A 26538-nucleotide genomic window follows, 5' to 3' on the forward strand; every position below is an offset into this window, starting at 1 on the left:
TCAACAAAATCATCACTGCTCCTGGAGGGCTTATCTAGTGGGGTGCTAAGTATTATCCCCTTTAATTCTCATACCAACCCTATGAGGCTAGATAAGCTATGGGCCACATTAGAGAGAGGGAGAACTAAGATGGAGAAATAATAAGCATTTGCCTACCACGTTGCTAAAAAGATATATTTTTCAAAGTTTGAAGCTTTACGTATTTGTGCTGTAATCTTCAACTTGTTGCTTCCTACAAAACTTAATAATAGTAATTGTAGTAATAATGTATTTAAACACAAATATTGTTGATAAAAATTATAAAACATTACTTAACTCAAACTAATGCCAATTGCCATTTGACAAAAACAGAGTGAAGGGTACATATGCACCTGGCGACCAGTGTCCCAAAAGGAAAGTGGGGCTTCAAAGTGTCAGCTGTCACCGTACCTGGTTTCCTGTGCTGTAGTCCCTCCCTCACTTGGGCCTGGATCTCTTGGTCCAGAGTTTATAGATTTTGCCCGCTGCTGTGTGAAGCAGGGTATAGTCCAGCTGTGTAGAGCTGAAGGGGCGGGGGTGGAGGGGGGAGGTTTCTGGGGTCTACTTCTCACATTGGGTTTCACAAAAATTCTGTTTTTAGTCACACCTTTACTCCAACTTCATCGATTCCTGCACCTTCCAGAGGTCCTGGGGTTTAAGTCTGGTTCTTTCGTGGCTTTCCTCACTACCAGCTTACAGTTTACCTTCCCAGAGGGCCTTAAGTTGTTACTAAGAGTCCATCTGTTCTCAGGTTCCAAAATATGGCTGCTCTTGTCTCTTTTCTCGTTGCTGTTGTTGTTTTTAATCCTTAGGGGTTTGTGCATTGACTATCCTATCATTTTTCACGGGATTTCAGAAGGGAATGAACGTAAGGGCATGTGTCTCAGCAGTCATCTTTAATGGGTGGCATCAGTTACAAAGACTTTTTATAACGACTTCAGACCCACTGCTTTTCCACAGTCTGACCTGAAAGGACTGGAACTAATACTCAGACACCTGTAGCCTTTCTTCTACTTGAAAGGATACTTAAATAAACTGCTTATTTCTTTTACTATTACTTCGGACACCAGTTTGATAAAAGCTGAACAATGTGGACTAAAATATTCTTGAATTTCAAATCAACTCCTTCATTTATCTCGGGACAAAGAAAAAGTCAAAGCATGTCATATAAAGGGACTTCTGAGTGTCATGTCTTTCAACTATCAGCTGAAGAAGTTTGGTTTTAAAAAGGCAGTTTTTCTGTCACATGAAGAGAAATAGGGCAGTTGCTTTATTTACCAAAGAGTCTGTGGTAAACTTATGTTGTCTACCGAGTAAGAGAAGAGCATTTGCTGATGACAAACAATGGCGACAGCCAATACCTCAGGTTCTACAACATACAGAGTTCCATATTCTCTGGCCTAGTTAAACTCAATACGTTTTCTCTTAAAATTTAGCTTCAAAAATTAGTCAGGAAGGATGAAAAGCTAATGTTAATACTATAAAACTCTTGAAGATTTCCTGTTATGCATTAACGTTTAGAATTGTTAATTACCAAGTAGGAAACACACTTTACAATGCAGATATGCTGTACCATTATTTGCGTAAAATGTCAAGTTTTGAAATATAATAATATTAAAGCATATGCATTTAGAACAGTGTTTAGTGTTGCATATTTCAAGTTTAATATAATCTGATTAAAATCAGGAAAAAGAATCTTCTGGGGGAACAGGTGCTGGGTATTATTTTGTATATTTATTATTTTTATAATTTACTCTTCCATGCAAGGCAGAAACTGAAGCGTTTGGCATTAGCTGCTCATCATAGGTTGGGAACAAATTCAGTTCCTTAGGACACATAAAGCACATGGATGGGAATTTTCATTCTGCAGAAACTGAAGACAGCGTAGTTTTAGCTTTAAAATTACTTCCTAAAGAAATACAAATGTTTTAACTTTGCAGTGGGAAAAAGAAGAGCAAGCATCTCGCAAAGTTCTTTAGCACTGTCCACAGTCGACCAGGCAGACGCCTGGGAGGCAAACAAAACTCCTCCTTCTCCCCAAGTCCTCAAGATTCCATGTTCAACTATCCCTCAAGTCCTCCCTCTTAGGCCCTCTCTCAGTTTCCCATCATGTCTGACTACTGTCATGGCGTCAGATCCTTCACCATCTGCACCTCCTCTCTAATGCAAACACCATGCTGTCATCTCCAGACCACCCCAGCCATCCCCTGCTGGATCACTCAAGGTTCCCACACAGCCTTCAGGAAACTGTGAAAATGCCTCAGCAGAGCACACAAAGGCCTACCCATCTGTTCTAACCCTCGCCTTCGATTCTCACCGGGCTCCTCAAGCTCACAACCTCCAGAGTGACCCATACTTGCGCATTTCAGTGACCCACACCTGCTCTAGGATCCCTCCACATACACACTGTGGATATGCCACCAGCCACCACTGACCCATGAGGACCAACCACTGGGCAGATGCCAGCAGAAATGCTCTAGAACCCTGGCACCCTGCAGAATGGGATGCTCCACAAGTGCGGACTAGAATGAGCAATTCTTTATAAAGAAAAGAACTTAGTAGGGAGACACCACTGATAAGCACTCACACCCAGCATCAGAATGATCTCGTCCCTGCCTGCTTTCACATAACGTCTTCTTACACAGAGGGCTCCTCAGTGTTATCTATCAGCAAGCAGTGAAGAAGCTGAGTCACTCTAAAGGGGACCAGATGTCACACTGTTGAATCCACAAAGCTGAATATTGAGCATGTTCTGACCTCACCCTATTCTAAATATCCCATCACCTCTGGCTACAATTTTCCATTAGGGGAAAGTACAACACTGAAGGTAGTCTTCATTACGCCACACTGAACAAGGCCGCGCTTCGTCAGGAATCACTAATTTAAACACCAGTCATTTGCTTGATTCAACATTTTATTTAGCATTTTCTTATGACTGGAAATTCTTTTTTTGGGTAGCACATTAAGCAGTTATCACTTTAGAGTCTCTTGGAGACCAAATGATGGAAGTTCTGCAAGGAGGCATTACATAATGAGATGAGCTTTGCAAATCTGAGCATCTGAATTTTTAAAACACTGTGTCTAAAACGAGCGTTTCAAACTAAATCAAATAAACTTTTGTAATATGTTTTGATGATTCAGGCATTGGATTTTCATGTAGAAGCGGAACATTCTTAGTTGAAACACACTGTAACAGAGATCCAGTATCACATAAGGCCGCTACCCAAATTAAAACACTGCCTTTGGGGCACCTGGATGGCTCAGTCAGTAAGCATCTGACTCTTGATTTCAGCTCAAGTCATGATCTCAGGGTTGTAAGATCGAGCCCCACATCAGGCTCCCGCTTAGTATGGAGTCGGCTTGAGATTCTCCCTCTCCCTCTGCTCCTGCCCCCCACCCCGGGCTCTCAGAAATAAATAAATAAATAAATAAATAAATAAATAAATAAATAAATAAAAAAAATTGGAGGGAAAACACTGCCTTTTAAGTAAAAACAAAGTAAAAATACAAAAGATGTTTCTTTTTTATCTTCAAATGGCGTTTAAGAATTTTGAGTTTTGTCTTAAAAATAAAACATAAACAAAATGTCCAGAATACTGTCTTACTATGAGCCAGTATAGAAATGAAAACTTTTTAGTAAAATCATACAAGATTTAAATTTTATAAAAGATTCAAATTAAAATCATCAAATTTTCATCTATAATTTAAATAAAATGAGTTATTTCAGGGGTTAACCAGCTATAGATTTTTTCAATCCCCATTTAATAAATACACAATTGAGGGGGCAAGGTTTAGCAACTTGCTCAAGGTTAACCAACTACCGAAAAGAGAAGTGACTGTTTGAACCCAGGCCCCCCATGAACCACGCTGATACACAAGCAGGGCTGTCAGGGCCCAAAGACCGCAAGGACCTAAGACATCCTCTGTTCAAGAACTGTGGTTACCTGATAACAGAATTTATGAAAGGCTTTCTCTGGAGTCATTTATACACAGCAAGAGGCTGACCAATGCCCACACAATTCAAAGCATAATTCCATAGAGACATAAAAACATGCCACTGTGCTTTTCAGAGAACATATTCTCATTAAAATCATGACTTACATTTTATAGTTATCAAAACAGTAATAATTCTTGATGGCTGTGTATCTAATACAGCACTTTGTTTTTGTCGATCAACCAAAGTACAAGTTAAAATGAAAGAGATTCAATCTGAAATCTGAATACCTTTCAAACAGTGACACATCATTGAAGCCTCTTGTTCTGAGGTTTTCTCCGAAGGAGAAAAGAGATTTTCATTTCTCTTACTGAAACTGGTAAGACCAAAAGGACCAGTAGGCTGAACACAAGCAACAACCCACCTTCTAAACAAGGATTTCCAAGTGGTGGTATATGCCACCAGGGCTCCCAAAGGCCCAGTGGGTCCTCTGAACATGCATTTTTAAGAATCCATGTCAGTATCAAGATTTCCAGGATCCCTTCCTGTGGCAGAATCTGGCTTCTGAAGTTGTGCCACTATCATCAAAATTTGAAGATCTCATTGATCCGACCACAAACTCCAGCTCTCTTTGGTAGCCCCACCTCCCATGCTAATCTGTTCAGCATGAATGTTCCATCTCGTAAGTTCAAAGGGAAGATCTACCTGCACACAGTGATGGAGCCAGCAGGCATGAACCTGTTATCATTCCTGGCCGCTTGGCTCTGCCCTCACGTGACAAATAAGCAAGGTCCAGATTTAGAAGACACTTCCAGACACTCACCCCTGGGACAGATCCAATTTTTGTGGGCCCTAGAGCTTGTACAATAGGTAGGCCCACTAAGAAAGAAATTAGGCACAAAAGCAAATATTTAAGAGGTACCTTTGCAAGTGAGAAGACTTGAAGCTTAAGCTTCATTAATTATATGGCAAACCCGCCTCTGACCCAACTATACAAAATTGCCAATATTCAACCATTTTGATCTACCAAACTAGCAACTTAGGATAGCTCAGTGTGTCACACTGCTGGCACAGGGCTCCTCTCTAGGCTCCGTAGTTCACTCAGAAGAACGTAAGAGCTCACTACTCGTATACGAACTGAGATTCCTACGCTCATTAAAACTAACAATGAAAACTCCTCACTAGTAGTGTTTATGGAATGTTAGATAGGGAAAACCTAAGGAAACCATTACGGTCATTATGACTACATTTTCAAAATAATATTTACATAGATGAACAAAAAATATGAAAATGTAAACAAAAATAATTTTTGTATTTGAGTAGTGCTACCATGAGTTACTTTCCCTCACAACTAAAGGTTGTTCTATTACCCGTATAATTTAAAAGGAAGAAGAAGAGGACAAGTGTGAGGAGAAGAGGCAGGGACACAGAAGGAGTGAGAGACCTCACATGTAACTGTGGTGACAATTCATTATGCACTTACCATCTGTCTATACATCAATAACCCGAAACATATCTTAAAATTTATTTCAAGGGATCAAGATAAAAGCCAATTGAATCAATGAGAGACCTCATACTTCTAAAGGTCTTTCTTTTGAGATAACATAGATGTTTGTTAGTAAGGAAGGTCTTGGGATGACCAAAGGCCAACTAAGGTGAACTTACTTTTTGCTTGCCTCACAGACATCTGTTATGTTGGAGAAAAGATGGTGACTCTCTGTTTTGGTCATTGTATCACTAAGTTCTTTAGAATTTTTAAACATTCGTATCAAGATCTCCAAGCTGAGTAAATAGGAATGTTCAGAGGATATGACTTCAAAGATAGCCTGGTACAAAGGAAAAAAATGTATTATTAATTATTATGATTGAAGAACTAAATAAAGTTTTCATAACTCTCCTATAAAAACAATATATCTTGAAAAGCACAAAAAAATAAGCATGAAGAAAAATGCATCACCAAACTACTGTCTTTTTTATATAAGGCACATATACCCAAACCTCAAGAAAGAGTCACTGCCCACAGTGTAAAAATGAAAAAGTGAAAGCATTTAGATGACTTGAGATTGCATCCTGAGGTCATGCTTTGTCAAGGGGTAGAATGTATGGAAGGAAAGCTAGGGCATGTCATAAAATCTCAGTGTGACATTAATTAACCTCTGGGGTCATCACCTCCAGGCCTGTTTTCAAAGTATGCTGCTCTGGGAGATGAAGGATTTATAGACATCACTTGGGATTCCGAGAAAATTTCTCACAAATACATTTCTTTGCTCTCCTCTTATGCGGGCTCCCCTTCTCTCCTTGTACTTTAATCCAACAAATTTGTAGTCCATTACAGAAAAGAGTCTGGGTGTAGTAGAAGACCATGACTGTATCTCCCCTCAAAAGGTTCTTATCAGCCATAGGAATTCTTTTATATTAAACTCATACAACTGAAAGTAATTCTGTTCGTTCACCAAGAAACGCTCTCTGCTCCCGTCAGTATCTCAAGAAGGAGCGAAGGACTCTCTGCAGAAATGTTTGGTGTCAGGCACCCAGTCGTTTACCTGATAAATGTTCATTAATGATTAAAAAGCCAACCCACATATGTGGATAGGCACCAACGCCCTGCGAAAGGAATCCATCTAGATCCTTAACAAAATCAACTTCAGATTCTCCGAGAATGGCAACACAAGGATTCCTCCTCAGGTAGGGCTGGTAAATATCCTCGCAGGCCTGAGAGTCACATCCTTCCTGGAGATCTCCCTGGAACCCTGCCGTCATCACCTTGGCCTCTAGGACGCCTCCCCTCAAGCTCTTGGCCCAGAAGGCACAGGAGATTCTCCCGTAAGTCCCTGTGCTATGGCTGAAGCGGGGTGGGAGCAGGCAGGCGCAGGCAACTGGATGCCCGGCTGCTGGTAAGTGGGCCCTATTTTATAAGTCAGGTTAATGATGCTGGTCTTAATGTTCATCTTCCTTTTCAGCATCTTTAAGCTTTAAAGGAAGTCTTACTTAAATGTGCCAGTCTAACCTCAGTTGTGCTCCAGGGACTTAAGTGATATAATCATCTAATGAGTAAAGACTAAGAACATGAAGAGTCTCACTTGACCTGTCTCTTGTATAATTCTATTACATTAATACAACTTTCCCTGGGAAATGTAGTGCAAACTGAAGACAACTGTCACTTCCTGACTAAAAATAGTGGGTGTCATGTTGTTGATAGATATCGTACCCTGGAATGACAAAATATTTTCAAAAGCGAAGGCTTTTGTAATCAAATGCAAAATACTAAGATTTAAACAAAAAGATCGCATGAACTATATAGAATAGATCACATGAAAAGATGAATAAGTGGTCGTTTAATAGATTTAATGGAATAACTGTTAAAACATCCTACAATGGAGCCATCAACTACTTAAAAGCAAATTGGGTTAAACTTTCTAAAAATAGCTACATAGGAATAGAAAGGAATCATAAAGTTAGATTTGCTGCTGTCATTAGTTTTTTCTATATCACTAATCTGAATATTTTCAAAATATAAAGGAAATAAATAGGTTCAAATAGGAAAGGTTTACAAGAACACAAATGTTCAAACGGGGTTAGGACCCTGGAGTAGCTCTTGAATTTATCCACAAACATTATTTATGTCACAATGTTAATAATAAAGAAAAAAAAAGTATCACCTACTGTCTAAAATTTGGACAATAGATTTTTTTTAAAGATTTTATTTATTTATTTCCAGAGAGAGAGTGATAGAGAGAGAGAGCCCAAGCAGTGGAAGCAGCAGGCAGAGGGAGAAGCAGGCTCCCCGCTGAGCAGGGAGCCCAAGCGGAACTCGATCCAGGACCCTGAGATCATAACCTGAGCCAAAGTCAGATGCTTAACTGACTAAGCCACGCAGGCGTCCCAGACAACAGATTTTTTTTTAATGGTATTTATAGAGTGGAATACTATATAGTGGTCTGAATGAATGATCTAGATTAATATACATTAACATGGATAAATCCCAAAAATAATGCTGAATGTCAAAAGTAAACAAAAAATATGTTCAGAATCATCACTTACCTACATTTTAACACACACATACAGACAACTATATGTACATAAATATATGTAATACATGATTTAAAAACACAGATTGGGGGGGCGCCTGGATGGCTCAGTCGGTTAAGCGTCTGCCTTCGGCTCAGATCATGATTCCAGGGTCCTGGAATCAAGTCCTGCATTGGGCTCCCTGCTCAGTGAAGAGTCTGCTTCTCCCCCTCACTCTGCCCCTCCCCACCTGCTCAGGCATTCTCTCTTTCTCTGTTCTCTCTCTCTCTCTCTCAAATAAATAAATAAAATCTTAAAAAGAAAAAAACACAGATCGGATAGGTACACATCAATTCATAATTATAGCTGCCCACAGGGAGGAGAGGAAGGGAATGGCACCAAGGAGAGCACAGGGCTTCTACTTTATTGAAAGTCCTGTTTTCTTTTAAAAATATGAGGAAAAATTATAAATGTAATACCTTTGTTAATTCTCAGTGATGAGTACACCAATGTTACATACTATTTTGCTTTTTTAAACTTAAAAAAAATGACACTATAATGTTGCCTTGTATTTTTATGCTATTTCATGCCAATAAAACAAAAATACAGTGCATGTCCTTTGTGCAACTTATATGCATGTATATACATAAACATAGTAATATGCATATAACAGGAAAAAAGTGTTTTGAGAACGTCACTATATTATTACAATGAATAATTTCCTTAAACTGCATTTATTTAAATTTCAAGTTGTAAAATCTTATTACTATCGGTTTTATTTTTTATTAAGTAAACCTTTATTTTGGTATAATTTTAGATTTATAGAAATCTTGAAAAGAGGAAACAGAGCTCCTATTTCCTTCATCCAGCTTCCCCTAACCAGGGCACATGACATAACCACTGTACATTTTATCTGTAGACAAATGTACACGTTTTACTCAGATTTCACCAGTTTTCCCACTAACGTCCTGTTTCAATCCAGGATCTAACATCTCTTTCATTTGCAACATATTTCTTCCAGTTTAAATACCTCGACTAGGTGCTTTGTTGTTTAAGCTAAAATGGCATTAAGATATTTTAAAGTTTCCTTTCCCGGGTTCTTATGTGTAGTTTTATTTGACAATGAACACATACCTCTTATGAAAAAGAACAAAATGAATATGTTTTCAAAGGAAAACACTAAGCCAGTGCACACAGTAGGTGAAAGCACACATTCTTTGGAGCTTTAAAGTATCTGCTCAGTAGAAAACATACCTCCTGTCTCTTTCTTTCCTCCTGGCTAACTGTCTGTGATAATCCATTTCTTTTCACCTAGAGGAAAAAGCAAAATGAAGTTGAGCTCATTTACTTCAATAATTAATTACGGAAGGCATAACTCCATGCCCTTTTACAAATGAATTATGAGAAATTATGCAAAATGTGTGAATTCAGTACATATTAATTTTTGGGTCCCTCACAGAATATTTAATCACAGTAATAAATTAGCATCAACACAAAAGAACTGCAAAGTGTCTAGAACACTATCCCATCAGGTTGTGCTAATCTGTTCTAGTCTTAGGTCTAGATATTCCTAAAATGCTTATCAAATTAATTTCTCAAATCATGAATGAAGAAATCTAACAATAAAGAAAGTGAAGCCACCCCTCTGAGAGTTTACTGCCCAGGATCGCACACTGAAAAAATAACTTTAATACTATTTTTCACCAAGACTCCATGGAATACCCATGCTCTTCATACAAACCCAATCGAACAAGAAAACAAAGTCCCCTCTGCCCCAATTTCATCATTCTTTTCAACACAATGAAATTTGACAAAGAAAGGAACGCCTGGGTGGCTCAGTCCATTGAGCACTGGAAGGACTCTTGATTTCTGGTCAGGTCATGATCTCAGGGTCCTGAGATGGAGCCCTGCATCAGGCTCTGCACTGAGCCAGGAGTCTGTTTGAGATTCTCTCTCTCCCTCTCCCCTGCTTCCCACCCTGGCTCACATGCTCTCTCTCTCTCTCTCTCTCTCTCTCTCTCAAAATTAATTAATTAATTGACAAAAAATGTTAGGATGTTAACCAGATATTCTCTGGGGAAGCAAAAGTACCCACAAGAACCAAGAACTAAGAACACCAGTACTGTACTGGTGAGTAAAGCCATTGCACTGTTAGCTGAATTACTGCTGAATTACTGCAATCTCTACCTAAATTACCACACATTTTTGATTACTGCAGTGCCTACCATGATTCAGCTTCGTTTTTTGTTTTGTTTTGTTTTAAGATTTTATTTATTTATTTGTCAGGGAGAGAGACAGCACAAGCAGGGGGAACGAAAGGCAGAGGGAGAAGCAGGCTCCCCGCTGAGCAGGGAGCCTGAGGTGGGACTCGATCCCAGGACCCCAGCAGGATCATGACCCGAGCCAGAGGCAGACGCCTAACCAAACAGGCATCCCCCATGACTCAGCTTCAAAGCTAGAGTAGAGGCTGAACCATGAACTCCATGAAGGCAGGGCCTGGTACGTCTTCTGGTATGCCTGGCACTGAGTCTGTCACATGAAAGATAATCATGTTTTTCAGCTAAAGATTAAATTAGCAAAAGGCAAGGCATACATAAAATATTGACCAATTAAATTCTGTGCTTAACAAAGAGAACAGCAAGAAAGGAGAGTACCCTCCCCTTTTGTGAGAAACTAACAGCAATAAAATTTTAACACAGGTCTTCAAACATCTGTAAAAAGCACAGCAGTTTGATATCCACCATCCTCCATTTAAAAATAAATATGCTTCCCATAACAGCTGGAGATTATTCTTCTTTCTCCTTAAAAGTCACATTTTTATGTCAATTTTCCCCCAAAATTTCCTAATGTAATTCTGTGTGGTAGGGTATCTTATTAATCACCCTAACGTACTTAGATGCAAAAATACATTTTTCAATTTAATTTTCTAAAATTTCCTGTGACCATTGAGCTTGAAATATAAAAGAGACTCTTCTGGATTATATAATCACCACAATATCATTAATAACCTATGACCAAAATAACACAATAACTTCCAATTTTAATGCATCAGGCCCAAAAAAGTAAATTTTACTGAGAATGCAACTCTTAGCAAGGTGGGGGGGGGTTATAGTGGCTTCATTAAAAAAAGCTTCACTGAAGCCAATATTTTAATTTTACCCCCCATATCTTATACCCCAGTGGTTTGACACTTGGAACAAGGCACCACACTAAGATTTGAGATGGGTAGGAGGGACACTTTTAGTAAAATTGCAAAAAGGGCAACTGTGAGAGAGGCGATCAGAAAAAACCCTGGGGTAACACTGAGCAACACGGAGTCTCAGTTTTAGAAAGGAGGATACCTGGAACGTAAAAGTCTAAAAAATGGTATCCTTAAAATGATCCCTGTCCACTTGGCATGGTCTTCATGAATCCCCAGTGGTGTAAACCTTAGGGTGAAGACCTTGGGCGCATAGTGCCCTACATTGTGCTGTCATGGAAATGTAGACACATGTTACGGTCTCTAACCTGACTTTTGGAAGAGGATAGAAAGTAGTGCAGTAGTGTAGAAAGAGTCCTAAATCAGTGGTAAAATCAGCAATTATTTACTGAACATTTCCTGCATGCCTGGATGTGTGCTAAACATTTTATACCCCCTTTCCCATTGAATCCTCCTAAAAACTCACGAAAATCAATACCATCCTTATCCCTGATTCAGGTGGGGATAACAAGTGAGGCTTAAGATCTAAGACCACACAGCTAACAGGTAGCAAGAGCCAGATCTGCATCCATGCCTGTCTAATTCCAGAGCTCATAATCTCAATCTCTCTCTTTTTTTAAGATTTATTTATTTTAGAGAGAGAGAGAGAGAGAGAGTGGGGGCAAGGACAGAGGCAGAAGGAGAGAGAGTCCTAAGCAGACTGCACACTGAGCACAGAGCCCCATGCAGGGCCCGATCCCGTGACCGAGACTATGACCTGAGCTGAAACCAGGAGTCAGATCCCCAACCAACTGCACCAATCAGGTGCCCCAGGTGGTTGAGGGACTCCTGCTCTGTGAGAGGCACCCCATTTCTAGGTTTGGGCAATCATTACTAAAACTCCTTCTAATGCCAGGCCTGTATCAAGTCTCCATATGTTCTTTTTCATCCACCCATATTGTGGAATGTTCTTAGCCTTACCCACCATCTTGACCCGGGGTCAGCCTGTCAGCAAGAATTCACGGCTAAAAAGGCTTCTTCATCCATTTTAATAAGGGAGGAGACCAGCCAGAAGAATGAAACTGTTCAGCACTACTCCCGTTTGGTTAACCCGGAGCAGGAATTTCACAGGGTTTCCTTCCTGACACACAGTCTTGGCAGATCGATATCCAGGCGCCATGCCCACAATTTCTGCAGGTGAGATCACCAGCAAGAATTTCCACGCACTGGCCTTGTCATCCAGAACTACTAATGAGTTCAGACCCAGAAATCTTAAGGGAAAGAGAATGAACCATGTGGACTTAGAGGCCTACACAGGTGACAGCTAGTTTACTGAGGGATTAAGAGTACTTTATCCCATTGAGAAGAAAAAAAAAAATCCCCAGACAAAATAGTTTCTCTTTTGAGGGGGAAAAAAAGTAGTTTTGAAAAAGGCAAAGCACTCACTCCCAGAATTATCATATTTCATTAATACTAATACAAACAACGTAAAATACTCCTTTAACCAAAAAGTCATCAGCAACCCATAGAAAACTACTGAGACAGAAAAGAAAAAGATTCCAGGGAGCATTCCTGGATCATAACTAAGAAAACTGAAGTGCAGCCCACTGGAGGAGCCTCAAAGTTTGCTGCGGACAGTTATGATCCACCAGCCCCTCCTGGCTGGCTGCCAGGCCACAGCTCCAGCGCCTGTCCTTCTCTGTTGGCCGTTCTGTCCCCTGTACAGGGCAGGCTGGACAGCTTCCCCCTCCTGAGCCAAGAGGTATCATGATGTCCACCTGGGACTTCTTTTCATGTTCAACTTAAATTTAAGTAGTACCTGGGAGCAGGGGCCTGGATGGAGGAGGTCATGAACAGGCCAGATGCTTTCAGAAACTGAGCAGTTTGGAGAAATGAAACCAGAGAAAGAAAGGGCCCCCATGGAGACTGGTGAAAAGGCAGAGAACAGAATATTAGGGTAGAATGAACACACCGGAGCAAAATATCAATCAGAAAGAAACAAGGAAGGAAAGGAGGGATGGAGGGTGGAAAAGGAAGGGAAAAAAAGGAGAATGTGTGCCAAGTTTTTAATAGTAAATACCTCTAAGGACAACCTGGGTGGCTTAGTTGGTTAAGTATCCAGCTCTTGATTTCGGTTCAGGTTATGATCTCAGGGTCGTGAGATCCAGTCCCATGTTGGGCTGTGTGCTGAGCTTGAAGGTTGCTTAAGATACTCTCTCTGCACCCTCCCCCTCCTTTGTGGACTCTCTATCTCTCTCTCTCTCAAAAAAAAAAAGTAAATATCTCTAGAAATTCTCTAATTCAAAAAGAGCAAACCTTATCAGTAAACTTAACTCACTGGAAGGCTCAGGCTTTTTTTTTTTTTCCCAAGAAAAAAAATGTGTGAAAAGCATATGTTTATACCTATAGTTTTAAAATTGACCTGCTTTTTGCAGTTTGCACGTTTTTGCTAAGAGAATCTGGAATATTATCAAGTTTATCATGCTGTTTCAAGTTCCTCTTGTTTCCATGTGTGGAAAAGAAAAAAAAAAAATAGCACAGCAGCTTCTAACACCTGATTCCTATTTGCTACCCTAAATGAAAAAAATTAAAATTGTACAGGCTCCTTCTACATTTTATTTTTTTATAAAGATTTTATTTATTTATTTTGACAGAGAGAGACAACCAGCGAGAGAGGGAACACAAGCAGGGGGAGTGGGAGAGGAAGAAGCAGGCTCTTAGCAGAGAAGCCTGATGTGGGGCTCGATCCCAGAACGGCGGGATCATGCCTTGAGCCGAAGGCAGACGCTTAACGACTGCGCCATCCAGGCGCCCCTCCTTCTATATTTTAATAAACGATATTTCATATTGGTAACTCTGGCTGAGTACAACTGGGAACACACAGACAGCCAAAGCAACATGCCTCTAACGGTCTCTTCTGACTTCACGTGAGCTTTCTTATTCCTTGCTGATTTAAATTTTTTATTTAACTATATCATCAGTAAGTAGAACTGCAAATGTAGTTTAATGAAACACTAAGAACTGGATTCAGTTTGGGGTTCTTGATTTTGTATAATCTAACCAATTCACAAAAGTGTTCAAATCCTACCATGGCAGATTCTAGACTCTAAGGAGAAAGTATGATGCATGTCGTTATCTTCAACGTTTTAAGTGGATAAAAATTAACTCCAATAAAACCACAGAACTGAGGGGCGCCTGGGTGGCACAGTGGTTAAGCGTCTGCCTTCGGCTCAGGGCGTGATCCCGGAGTTCTGGGATCGAGCCCCACATCAGGCTCCTCCGCTGTGAGCCTGCTTCTTCCTCTCCCACTCCCCTGCTTGTGTTACCTCTCTCGCTGGCTGTCTCTATCTCTGTCAAGTAAATAAATAAAATCTTAAAAAAAAAAAAAACACAGAACTGAGCCCACATCTACAGTTTTAACGTAAGTTTAAAAATATAAACATATATGTGGCTTATCAAGACATGAATGCAGAGAACTCACGGTTACAATAGTTTTTACACTCATCATTACAGATTCTATGTATATGTATACATGTACTGCAGTAATCAGTATTGAAACTCTTCACTCATGATCTTTGTAACGGATATATTTTGTATATTCAAATGGTATGGAAATTGACAATTGGCTAAAACTAATAAAGAACAGTGTAAGATACTTCATCTATGCATACGATATTGTCTAGTTAGACCTAAAATTTTTGAAATTGATAAAAGGGTAAACTCCCTCAAGTAGAAAGCCAAAAGTTAATTATTAGCTACTCCATCTAAAATTCATGCCTGGCTCCTTCTTGATACCTTGCACATCTGAGCTTTCTAGACAACTACCCTATGAGGGAATAGAAGAAGCCTGGAAGTTAATTCCATTCCTGCATTCAGCACAGTTACGGGGATTTTTCACCTTGTGGAGAACTGTGTCAGGACACCCTGAACTTTGTCGATATTCCTTGGCCTTTGATTTCACCAACTGGAATAGGTTATAAGCCAATATGATTCTCCAGGCCCAAAGAGAGTCCCAGTACTGACATTTCTATCTACAGAATAGAGCCAGTCCTCTATCTGCGGAGGGAGTTGACGTTAATAACACCAGTCTCTCAGCCGACCAGATGGTCATTTTCCATGGGGTATATTTTCAGGCCCTCCACGAGTTACTGTTTCTAGATCAGATGGCTGGCACATTCCTTCCGTGTTTCCCTACCAGCCAGGGAAACCAGAATGGGAGGGCCTCAAATGACTGACCATCCAAAAAGGCTCAGAAATATAGCTAGTTAAAACTTAGATCAGATATTTATAATCCCTCTGGCTTCATAAAGCACTAATGCACCGGGATATTCAATTTGAGCTAAGACCTTTAAACTTGCCAGAGTTTACCCACTTGCTGAAAATCAGCTGGTTATTCACGCTTGTTGGTGATTCCCTATTCATAGGCTTTTTGTTCTCAAGAGTTCAAAAGTGCTAAGGGAATGAATGGCCAAGTAAAATTATACCATGGGACACAATCACTCTCAGGTCTTCTATAGACTTAACACAACCCACATAGCCCCTGAATTACAAATGAGCTAGAGTTCTTTCACTGTAAATAACATGGGAACAGCCGCTCTCCGAGAGTATGTTTCAAGTCCCTAAAATGAAAAATCTGCCAGGATCCAGAAACAGTGTCCTTGTAACCAGGCCTGTAGGCTCTCTGAAGGCCCACCTCATCCACAGCGAAAGATCCTGAGAGATCACTCCACCTAAGCTATGAGCTGCCATAGGACACAAGTCTAAAGGATCAGAGATCTGTGTCACCGAAGATCAGATAAACAAGATCAGGAGGAGGACAGTGTCACACTTTCAGGAGGGGGTGGGTAAATAGATAAAATACCGCTTTAAAAAAACAGAGAGGTAGAAGACAACGGCCCATTTAATAAAATCATTTTAAAAATATGTCAACTAATGTGCCAGGGACCTCCTAATTTGTTTGTTCAAAAAACTGATCTCCTCTTTGATGTACAGTAATAATTCTGTAATTCTCACCAAAGTTCTTGGATCTTAAGAAGCAGCCAGCACTCTCGGCCTCCTGGAGGTAACCTCAGGTCTGCAAAATCAATGGCAAACTCAGATAAGGCAGGCCAGGGCTTGAGGCTTTTGCTCCTCTATGGCCTGCGTCACCTTCTACAGACAGAGCCAGGATTCCTGAATGAACCCAAATTATTTCAATACAGATATGAGGCTGAAAGTACAAACCACAAGCAGATAGGTAATTAAAAATACAAGAATAAACTGTTGTCCTTTGTGCAATTTAGAAGATAAGCATGCATTACTTCATTGCAACCAGCCCTCACTAGCTAGCTACGCATATTAGCCAATTCCTGATTCAGAGTTCTTGTCGGTCCTTTATCTATTTATTTATTTCTCAAACTATCGCTGCATCAAATGCTTACCATGCAGCAGAACCTGTTAACAACCTGGCAACTCCAACTGGCTCCAAACCAATCAGTTACTTAAAACACTATCTAGTTCCCCTAAACTACGGTCCTCCTCCTGAATGGCCCAGACACTTCATCTCCCCCTGGGTTCCCAGCTTCTGCGTCTGTGAAAGCTAAGCTGTCAATGGGGTGCCCTGGCAATTTAACCCGTTCATTAGTCCTGACATTACTCCTGCTAAACACATTCCTCTCTTTCACTTGTGGCTCCTACTGGCCTCATTCCCCTGTGGGGCTACTGAGCCCAGACTCAAATGTTGTCACCCCGTAGCCCCCAGATAAGCAAGAGAAACAGCTCTCCTTTCTCTATCAACAATTAAGAGAAGAAAATGAAGTTAGGAAAGGCATGAAAAGCTAATGATACAGAATAGAAAGGATGAAAAGGAAACTGGTTTTAGAAGTGACGGACAGTTCTCTACAAGAATTTAATAAAGGATGGGCAGTTTTAAAAAGTGGAACACTTCATAAAATACTGAGAGCAGTGTTAATAGTGGCTAACAGGGGAAAGGATTGGGAATGGCGGTCAAATCAAAGCAGATTCCAGTCTTAACTGGTATGTTTAATGTTGTAATAAGGAGAACCTGTCTGTAAGTCAAAAAGATTGTTTTAAAAGGACTTAATCACCTTTATATTTTGAATTTTAAATTGGAAACTGAAGAACAAGTTGATGACTAATAATACGGAGTTGGGAAAAAGAACCAAACATCCACTTATTTGATGAAATACAATATGGGCTTTAAAAAGATTCTTATGGAAGAAAGTTTAATGACATGAGAAGTCATCTCACAACATGGGTAAAAAAGAAAAAAAATGTGTTACAAAACAGCAGGTTTAATGACATGAAAAGATATTTACAACATCGTTAAAGGGAAAATATGGGTAACAAGACAATATTATATTATTGAATTTTTGCTTAAAAAAAACTCTATACGTATACACACACACACACACACACACACACACACACAAAATGTCTGAAAATTTCTATACCAAAATGTCAACAGTGATGGGGAGAGGGAGAGATTTCAACTAATTTTTATTTTCTTCTTTTTGTCTATTGGTAATTTTTGATTTTTGCATAGTAAACATGGCTTTGTAATCAAAGCCTCATTTTTAATAAAAACTAAAACAGGTTTCAAAGTCCTTTCTCAAGAAAGGAATAAAGCAAGCAGGGCAGACACATGGAATTGTTTAAGGATGCCAGTAATACCTGCATTTCTTTGTTGCTGCCCACAAGGAAAGCTAGTGACATGGCAGGTGACCACCAGCAGATAAAAGAAGTAAAGTAGCTAAGGGAAAGGGAGGCAACGAGAAAGCAAGATTTCAGTCAAGCCCGAACCACAGTGGCTTCTGAGGCAGTGAAGAAAGGGAGTGTGAGGCCGAGCACGTGTGCAGGTGTGACAGCGACGAGGACTGGGCTAGCGTCGGGGTAACAGAGCACGGCACCGCAGACTCAGTGAAGGCCTGAGTCAACTAGGGCTGACGAGGGCAGAACAGGGCTGAGGTGCGCCTCTGGCAGGAGAGGAGAACTCCTGTTTGTGCAAGTGGTGCCAACATCTCAGTGGCTATTTCATTTTTATTTGTTGTTTTTGTCAAGCGGCAAATGGAGAGGAATGATCAACTCCAAACCAGTCAGTTACTTAAAACAACACTGACAATAAAGTTAATTTCTTAGATTTGCAATAAAGATCTAACCTGAGCAAAACCTGTTCTGGAAAATTGGGTAAGAAAGTGAACATTAGATGTACATTAGATGTACAAAGCATGCAATGGTTTCATCGGACAGGGATTATCTTATCGTACGGAGGAGATCTGAGACACTGGCAAGACTTACCACTGCTGTTCTTCCATTGACCTATACATCAAACTTCACTCAAGCCATATCTCATACTTCCACTGCTTTTATTTCCTACTCTTCTGCCCACCTAGTTTTAGTCACCCTCTCTCAAGAAAGCTTCCCTGACCTTTATGGCTCTCTGTGATTTCTCTTTGTGTCATTCATTTTGGCACTGTGCCCTACATTCTTTCAGAAACACCATTTAGCTGTTTCACTTCTATTGTCTTCTGAACCAGCTTCTAAGTTCCTACGGTGCAGGTACTGGGATTTAGGCTTGCTTTGCTTGCCACATCCACCACGATGCAGTGTGATACCTATGAATTTTTGAATCAGACACCAGTTTTTCAAACTACAAGTGAATGACACGATAAAGTCCATGAATTTCAACATCTATTTAAATGTAGCAAAACAGAAAAGGCAGAAATATAGTGTAATGCAAGTATTAAGGGTAACTTCTAACTTTTGTTTGAGATACACACACACACACACGACTACAAGGTAAAACGTATTTCTCATTTGCTAAGCCTCTGATATAATCGTCTTTGCAACATCGACTCCACCATGTGTAAATTTACACTAGATATGTCAGTCATGTTGCTGAACAGTCTCACAGACCCCCTACAAGGAACGCTTTTCTACTCAGGCCTCCACAAAATCAACAACCCAAGGTGGCCACATTTCACACCATAATACATCATGAAGGCCAAAGCTGATTGGAATAGAGCTAGTTAGGCACCTGGCCAAACAACAAAAAATGGTTAAGTGGCCTATTAAGTGGTGGGAAAGTGCTGAGCTGCTCTGATCCGACAGGATTCTCTCTCAAGAAACTGAACTGCGTAGTTATATACGGAAGCTGACAGGAAAACATACAAGAACTCAGAAATGGGAGTGTGTGCAGAGTTCTCGGGAGAAAAGACAGACACAGAAAAAAGGGAAAATGAGTTCATGTCAAGAAGAGAGCCACCATGCAGATAGTTGCTGAGACACATTATTGGCCAAGTACCAGAGAGAAATATACTTCCTTTTCTTCCAGAGCCCAAGGCTCCGTTCTAGGTAATCTCAAAACCCTACCAAAAATAGCTGGAGAGTAACCATATTTAACATCTCATAGTCTCAGCTGCCTTGATACAAGGTAGAGAAATAGTACTGCCCTCCTGCCACTGTCCTAAGGACTACATAAAATGTAGTGGAATCACCTAGTACAACCCCTGGTGCACAGTACGTCCTCTGCAAATATTTGGTCAATAATTTGACTGCATGTCCACAAATTAATATCATAATGATTCAATGCCGGGTCCCTGAGCTACAGCTACCCTGCAGTCATCCGCTGCGCTGTCTGCTCCTACTGAGACCTTGAACCCACAAGGATATAGGGGCTCCCTGGTGTCACTTGAGCGAACAACCCTACTCCTTTGCATATCATTACCTGAAGCAGTTTCCTGCCACTTCAAAATGGGAACCACTCCATTTTTGTGTTATTTCAGTTGGATGGCTGGCAGTGTTTATCTCCCACACCAAAAGGGAAAATAATCTGCAATTTCCTTTCACTGGCAACACTAATTCTTCTGTAGAAGCGATCCGTTGGCTCTGTAGTCTTTACCTCTTCAAATAATGAATGCCATAATAATCTTAAGACGTTAGAGCACAGACTAAAGTAGAAAATCAACAGGCTATCGGTACTCTGGATAAATCAACAAAATTTGAGAAACAAATTTTTAAACACAAGTTCAGTAGTTAAAGATTCAATAATAATTTTTATAGTAACGACTTCTCAACTCTTCATGGCGACAAATCACTCTGTGGATGGGGCCTTGAAGAACAGTCCCATCATTGGACTAAAGGAGAAGATGCCACAAGGGCACATGTTAAGATCGAGAGGGTAAATACAAGAATCTGATAGATGATTCCCACAATCCTAAACTCACTAATGTGCCTTTCGCACAGTCATTAGAACTCCTCAAAGTAAATGAGCCTTCCCTCCCTTTACCTACTTGCACTGTATTCCTACAGAATGCTATCATTCTTGAACACATCCCATTTACCTCCCCAAAAGAAATACCAAGTGAAAAATTAGGTTGCCATTGAATTTGATTTCATAGTAGCCAATACCTACCATGGGCTAACATAGTTTTAAGCTATGAAGACGCCAAGTTCCCCAATGTATCAAAGACATGTATTAAATCCAGGATGTAGCCAACCAACAATCAAGAATTTTTTTTTAATAAAAACTTAAAACATCCTCCAAATGGTCCCTAAATAGTAAACTTCCTTGCTGTTTTCACTGCTGAGTAACTTTCTACTATTTTCACTTATGGGATTAGATTTCTGCATTTATATTCATTTATTTATACACTCATTAATAAACTCATCCAATAGTTACTGCAAACGCACTATAAGTCAGGCACTGTTTCATGTGCTAGGGAAATAGCAGGAAACAAAACGGACAAAAACCTCTGCCTTTATATGCAGCTTTTATTCCAGCAGAGTAGATGAACAATTAATCAAAAAAGTAAATCACACAGTATGTGAGAGAAGTAAGTATCATGAAGAGGATAAGAAATGTTAAAGGAGTGCTAGGGAGAAGGTGAGGGAGAAAACCATGTGGCTCTCTGGAGGAAGAGCTACTGTAAGTTGGGCAGACCAGAAATGCAAAGGCCCTGGGGCAGAGTACACCCTGTATTCTAGGAACATCAGTGTGACTGAGCAATGAGAAAGATGGAGGAGGAAGCAGGAGATGAGTCCAGAAAGGGAATCAGGCCAGATCACACAGCCTCACTGGCCACTGTAAGGCTTGGCCTTTACTCTAAGTGGAGGCGAGAACACCTGAGGGATCAGAACGAAGAGAGAGTATCTCAGTGTATTTTAACAGCATCACAAATAAACACTACAATTATATGCTGTTACACGGAGAGGAGATGTAAAGGGACCCCAGGAGATACAGAAGTTGAGCTGGGAAGCAGTGGGGACAATCCACTTCTGAAGGTAAAGGCAACAAACTGACTTTGCACCAAATTGGAAGATGTTATGGGAGAAAGAGAAGAGTGAGGAGTGACTCCAAGGTTTTTGGCCTTGGCAAAGAGAAAGATGGAGTGGTTATTTGCTTAGAAAAAAATATACATTGTGGGAAAAGCAGGTCTGGGTGGGAGAGAAGAGAATTAGCAGAAGTAAATTTTTGGACAGGTTAACTTTGAGATGCCAATTATATCAGAAAAGAATCTGGAGGGGCGCCTGGGTGGCACAGCGGTTAGGCGTCTGCCTTCGGCTCAGGGCGTGATCCCGGCATTCTGGGATCGAGCCCCACATTAGGCTCTTCCGCTATGAGCCTGCTTCTTCCTCTCCCACTCCCCCTGCTTGTGTTTCCTCTCTCGCTGGCTGTCTCTATCTCTGTCAAATAAATAAATAAAATCTTTAAAAAAAAAAAGTACTTTAATAAAAATGTTCCTGGGGACAGCACTATCAAGCCAAGGCACATTTCCTAAACTTCTTTCTCCCAAACTTGCAGAATCTTTTAGATAGCTCAAAGGACACAATTAACAGGAAATTGCATTTCCTTTGCAGATCAACAAAGCAGCCAATTTAGGAGACCAGAAAGAAAAAAGATGTACAGCGGCGCCTGGGTGGCACAGTTGTTAAGCATCTGCCTTCGGCTCAGGGTGTGATCCTGGCGTTCTGGGATCGAGCCCCACATCGGGCTCCTCCGCTATGAGGCTGCTTCTTCCTCTCCCACTCCCCCTGCTTGTGTTCCCTCTCTCGCTGGCTGTCTCTCTCTGTCAAATACATAAATAAAATCTTTAAAAAAAAAAAAAAGGAAAAGAATCTGGATATCCTTATCTGAAAACTCAGGCAAAGGTCTGGTCTAGAGATAGAAACTTGGAAGTCATCAGAGTATATGATGTATTTAAATCCACCAAATTGGATGAGATCACCAAGCAAGTGCAGATAAGAGGCCCAAAGATGGAGCCTCGGGAGCCTCCCACATTTGGAGATGGGTGGAGTGAGGAAGTGCCCACCAAGTACAGCAAGAAGTTCCACCTGCACCGATTTTATTTTAACTCCTCTTACCTACCATTACCCCATAGGGTCTACATACAGCAGTTTCTCTGCCTGGGACTCCTCAATTCTGTCCCTGTCCCCCACCACCAACTTCACTCAGACACCTGTCTTAACATGCCACTGATGGCGGCTCTTGTCTCTCCTTTTGCCACCATCTATCGGTTGACAGCACCCTGCCCAGACAGGTGCCCTCCCCCAGGAGGATCTCAGAGCAGCACAAACATGTCCTTCATGGCATTAATACAGCTGTAATTCTGTCATTTATTTGTGGGATTATTTGATATTTGTCTCACCAGGAAGGGTGTCTGTAAGGAAATGAAAACAAGGTGGAGTCTGTTTTGCTCTATCTCCCAGTGTCTAGCACAGAGCAGGCTCACCATGAAGACGAGATGAAGGAATCAGTCATCAATCTCTCTGGTTGGTTTTCTGCTCGATAAAATAATAAGACCCTCTTTGTATTGAGGCCCAAGTCTAGGTTTCTGACTGAAATGTCTTTTTGTAGTTATGCCAATCAAAATTTAATATCCCTGTGCTCATCTCCTCCCACTTTCGTGGAGCACCTGTCTCTTGTGCTCTGCCTCCCTAGGGGCATGGTGCACACATACCCACATTTCACACCCTATTGTTCTCTCTGGAGAATCAAGAACATAAACACTGGCATATCTACTATTCAATTGCCCTTTCATTACTCAGCTCCAGCTGGAACAGTTTTTTCTTCAATATATATATATTCTTCAGAAAGGGTTATACATAAGCTCAAGTTCCAAGTCTGCTATAATTCAGAAAAAGGAAAATTTCTAAAGGTGATATGAACAGCATGGAAGCGATACTTAATACATAGAGAGCTCCAAGGGCACCTGGTTGGTTCAGTCGGTTGAGCGTCCGGCTCTTGATTTTCGGCTCAGGTCAGGATCTCAGGGTCATGAGATATAGCCCTGCATCAGGCTCTGTGCTCAGTGAGGAGTCTGCTTGTTCCTCTCCCTCTGCTCCTCCCCCCACTCTCTCTCTCTCTCTAAAAATAAATAAAATCTTAAAAAAAAAATACACAGAGAGCTCCAGTAAGGTGTTCCCAGTATTTGGAGATAAAGTAAAAAAAAAAAAAAAAGAAGAAGAAGAAGAAAAGAAAAGTCCTCAAACTGGAAAAAAAAAAAAACCAGAAAAAAAATTATAAACAAATATTTGCATATAAACTTGTGTGTGCATTTTTCTAAAGATCCATGCCTCAAAGTTTTTATTACATTCTCAAAGCATGTATAATCTTTCCAAGGGGAAGAGTCAAAACAGATATCCATTCTACAGAATGAAGCAGAAGCTAGAAGAGCACTGAAGATCATCATGTGTAGACATGAAATGATTTATAAGACACATTGTTCAGAAAAAAAGCAAATTTTAAAAGCTGCGGAGTATATATATATAAGTAAACTCACGCAATCTTTATATTTCCCTTAAATGTATACATGTGGATTTTGAGAAGAACGTTACCAAGTTGAGAATAGCATTCCTATAGAGAAGGGGAAAGAGATTGGGATTACAGATATGACAAAAGTGATTTTAGTCTTACCTGAAATGTTTATTTTTTTTTACATGGAGAACGTATTATGTGTTGCTTATATAAATCAAAATTAATTTACAAAAATGTTAAAAGAACACCATAATTTAATTGTACTGAAATGGCAGGAGCAGATAGAGGCCAGTCTCTGGCTGAGCTAAGCAGGCCCCCAGCTCCAGCCCTCTTGGCTAGAATAGAATTTCTGCGTGCATCTGAGGTGTAGGCACATGGATCCCTACTTCTGTTTATAAAGATACAAACATTCCAGGAGACCCACTGTCCAATTTAAAAGTGTGGACAAGTATATATCTAAAGCCCTGACTGTTTTCACTATGAGTGCTAAAAGCAAGCCAGGCATGAAAAATGAGCGGTTTTTTTTTTTTCTATTTTTTTAAACACAAAAGATATGGTAAAAGGCATTAATCACCATCTAAGGTAAAAGACAATTTTATGAGACTGCAATGTTGCAAAACATGAATGGAAAATTATATGACTGAAGAGATTATTTTAAGGAGCAAATCACTGAACAACTGAAAATTAATTCAGACAAGTGTGAAAATTTAAGGAAAAAGAATGCATTTTTCTATGACCTCTAAATGCATTAAGCCTTTTCTGCAAACAGGATGATATTCAGGTTTATTACATCTGTTAAGCTCTGGTTTTTAGTAGAAAACAGTAGGTCTTGCACAATAAACATGGTGTAAATTCTGAAAGAGTAAGTACCATCCGATCAAACTGCTAAGTCTCCCAAGTGCCTGTTATATATATGGATGAAATTATATTTATATAAAATTGCCATTTCTCAAATGGTCCTTTCTCATTTGGCAGTTCCAGAGAGTCGTCCAGATGGGGTGCCTGGGTGGCTCAGTCGTTAAGCGTCTGCCTTCAGCCCAGGGCGTGATCCCAGGGTCCTGGGATTGAGCCCCACATCAGGCTCCTCTGCTGGGAACCTGCTTCTTCCTATCCCACTCCGCCTGCCTGTATTCCCTCTCTTGCTGGCTGTCTCTCTCTGTCAAATAAATAAATAAAATCTTTAAAAAAAGAGAGAGACAGAGTCATCCAGAGGCAAACAATGTGTGCTTGAGGACTGGAGCCAGGACTCAGAGACTGAGGTCCTAACATCAGATCGCCCCAAATCCTTAGCCCCACTACGCAAGCCGAAGGAATACTCTGATGAAAACAGAAAAACCAGTTCCTAACCACAGAGTCTAAAATTTTTGAACAAACTGAGGAGATACTCGAAATGACTTAAGAAGACTGATAAAGCCCCCTGTCAGCAAGTGCAAAGGAAGAGCAGAGCAGAGGATGACTATATTAGGTGCTGAATCCCAGCGGGAAATTTGCCCGCGTGCTTGTTTTTACCTCTGGAGCCTAAACACCCTTTTCAAAGGTACCTGGCATGTCAAGGTGATAAAAATGACACAAACACACCCCATGGCAAATAAATGGGGTCAGGGCACGGGTGGTGAGTGTGGCTTCAGTGCTGTAACTGATCTTGACAAAACAAACACTGGTTTCACAACCATCATTTTTCAGTACATGCCCAGTACGTGATCTTGGGACAGGGAGGCGTGGTTATGAGCAAAAACAAAAAGACTGCAGTCAAGATTTATCTTTTATTTTCTGTAATACTGAAAATGCTTCCAGAATCCCATTAAAGGATGAACTTTAGGGAAATCCTGAAGCTCCCCTTGCATCCGGGACTCGACTGGCTACACACCTGGCAGTCACTGTAACAAGGACTTGGTGTTCTATCCCCGACTAATAATATTGATATTTTCCTTCAAAAACCACAGGCTCTTCCCAGAGGTCCAAGAACCGTTGGCTTTGTCCTCACGCTGCCCTTTTGGGTGAGTCACTGGGCAACTGACCTGTGTGTAGCAGGTTCTTGGTCTCTGGGCACCGATCTCTAGAAATCAAAGATGACTTTCCAAGTTCAAAGCCTCAAATCTGGGAACCATAAGATTTTAAATTATTTCTCATATATTAGTGCTCTTCCAGGCCTGAAAAGCAGCACAAAGTTATATTCCCTGGAATGAAGACATCCTACACCTACCAACCTACTTTGTATCGACCTGAAGAGCTCTACCTCCTTCGACAATCAAGGGAATGAAGAGTAAGCCTGTCACCGTCTTACGATACTAAGGAGCCTAGGAGTGTCCTGACTACAGGACGACAGCCGCTACTGCACGGAGACCCTGCTGGCAGAGGCACCATCGCCAAGTAATCACCATTCACTTATTAATCTGATGAGAGAAGTCTGTGGCAGCTAGACTTTCCCTCCTATTGAAGCCCAACTTAATGTCTCAACAGTTCTAATTCTCCTTTATTATTAGATAACCACAACGCTACAGTTAACCCTGTCCCCAACAATGTAAGTGAGGACACCTGTCACCCGTGCAATTGTTCAATGGAACCGAAGGAGACATACAAACAAGCACACTAAGACTACATTCAGTCTGTAGACTAGAGGCTTAAAGACCTATGCAACAACCATAA

General features: G+C 40.6%; 1 protein-coding gene across 11 annotated transcripts in view; it reads right to left on the minus strand.

The window, feature by feature from the left end:
* The window catches only part of ARHGEF26 (Rho guanine nucleotide exchange factor 26), a 504613-nt gene that overhangs the window by 468269 nt on the left and 9806 nt on the right, over window positions 1–26538 (minus strand). For all 11 annotated transcript variants that reach the window (XR_008960675.1, XM_048216114.2, XM_057316046.1 and 8 more), the window contains 2 exons: window positions 9215–9271; window positions 5618–5778 (listed from right to left, as the gene is read on the minus strand). Coding sequence is in view for 10 of the 11 variants with exons in the window: in XM_048216114.2 (XP_048072071.1) it covers window positions 5618–5778; window positions 9215–9271 (218 nt within the window). In the remaining variant the exon portion in view is untranslated. The remainder of the gene's footprint in view (window positions 1–5617; window positions 5779–9214; window positions 9272–26538) is intronic.

The sequence above is a fragment of the Ursus arctos genome, unplaced genomic scaffold, assembly GCF_023065955.2.
Source record: "Ursus arctos isolate Adak ecotype North America unplaced genomic scaffold, UrsArc2.0 scaffold_20, whole genome shotgun sequence".
In the NCBI taxonomy this organism is placed as follows: domain Eukaryota; kingdom Metazoa; phylum Chordata; class Mammalia; order Carnivora; family Ursidae; genus Ursus; species Ursus arctos.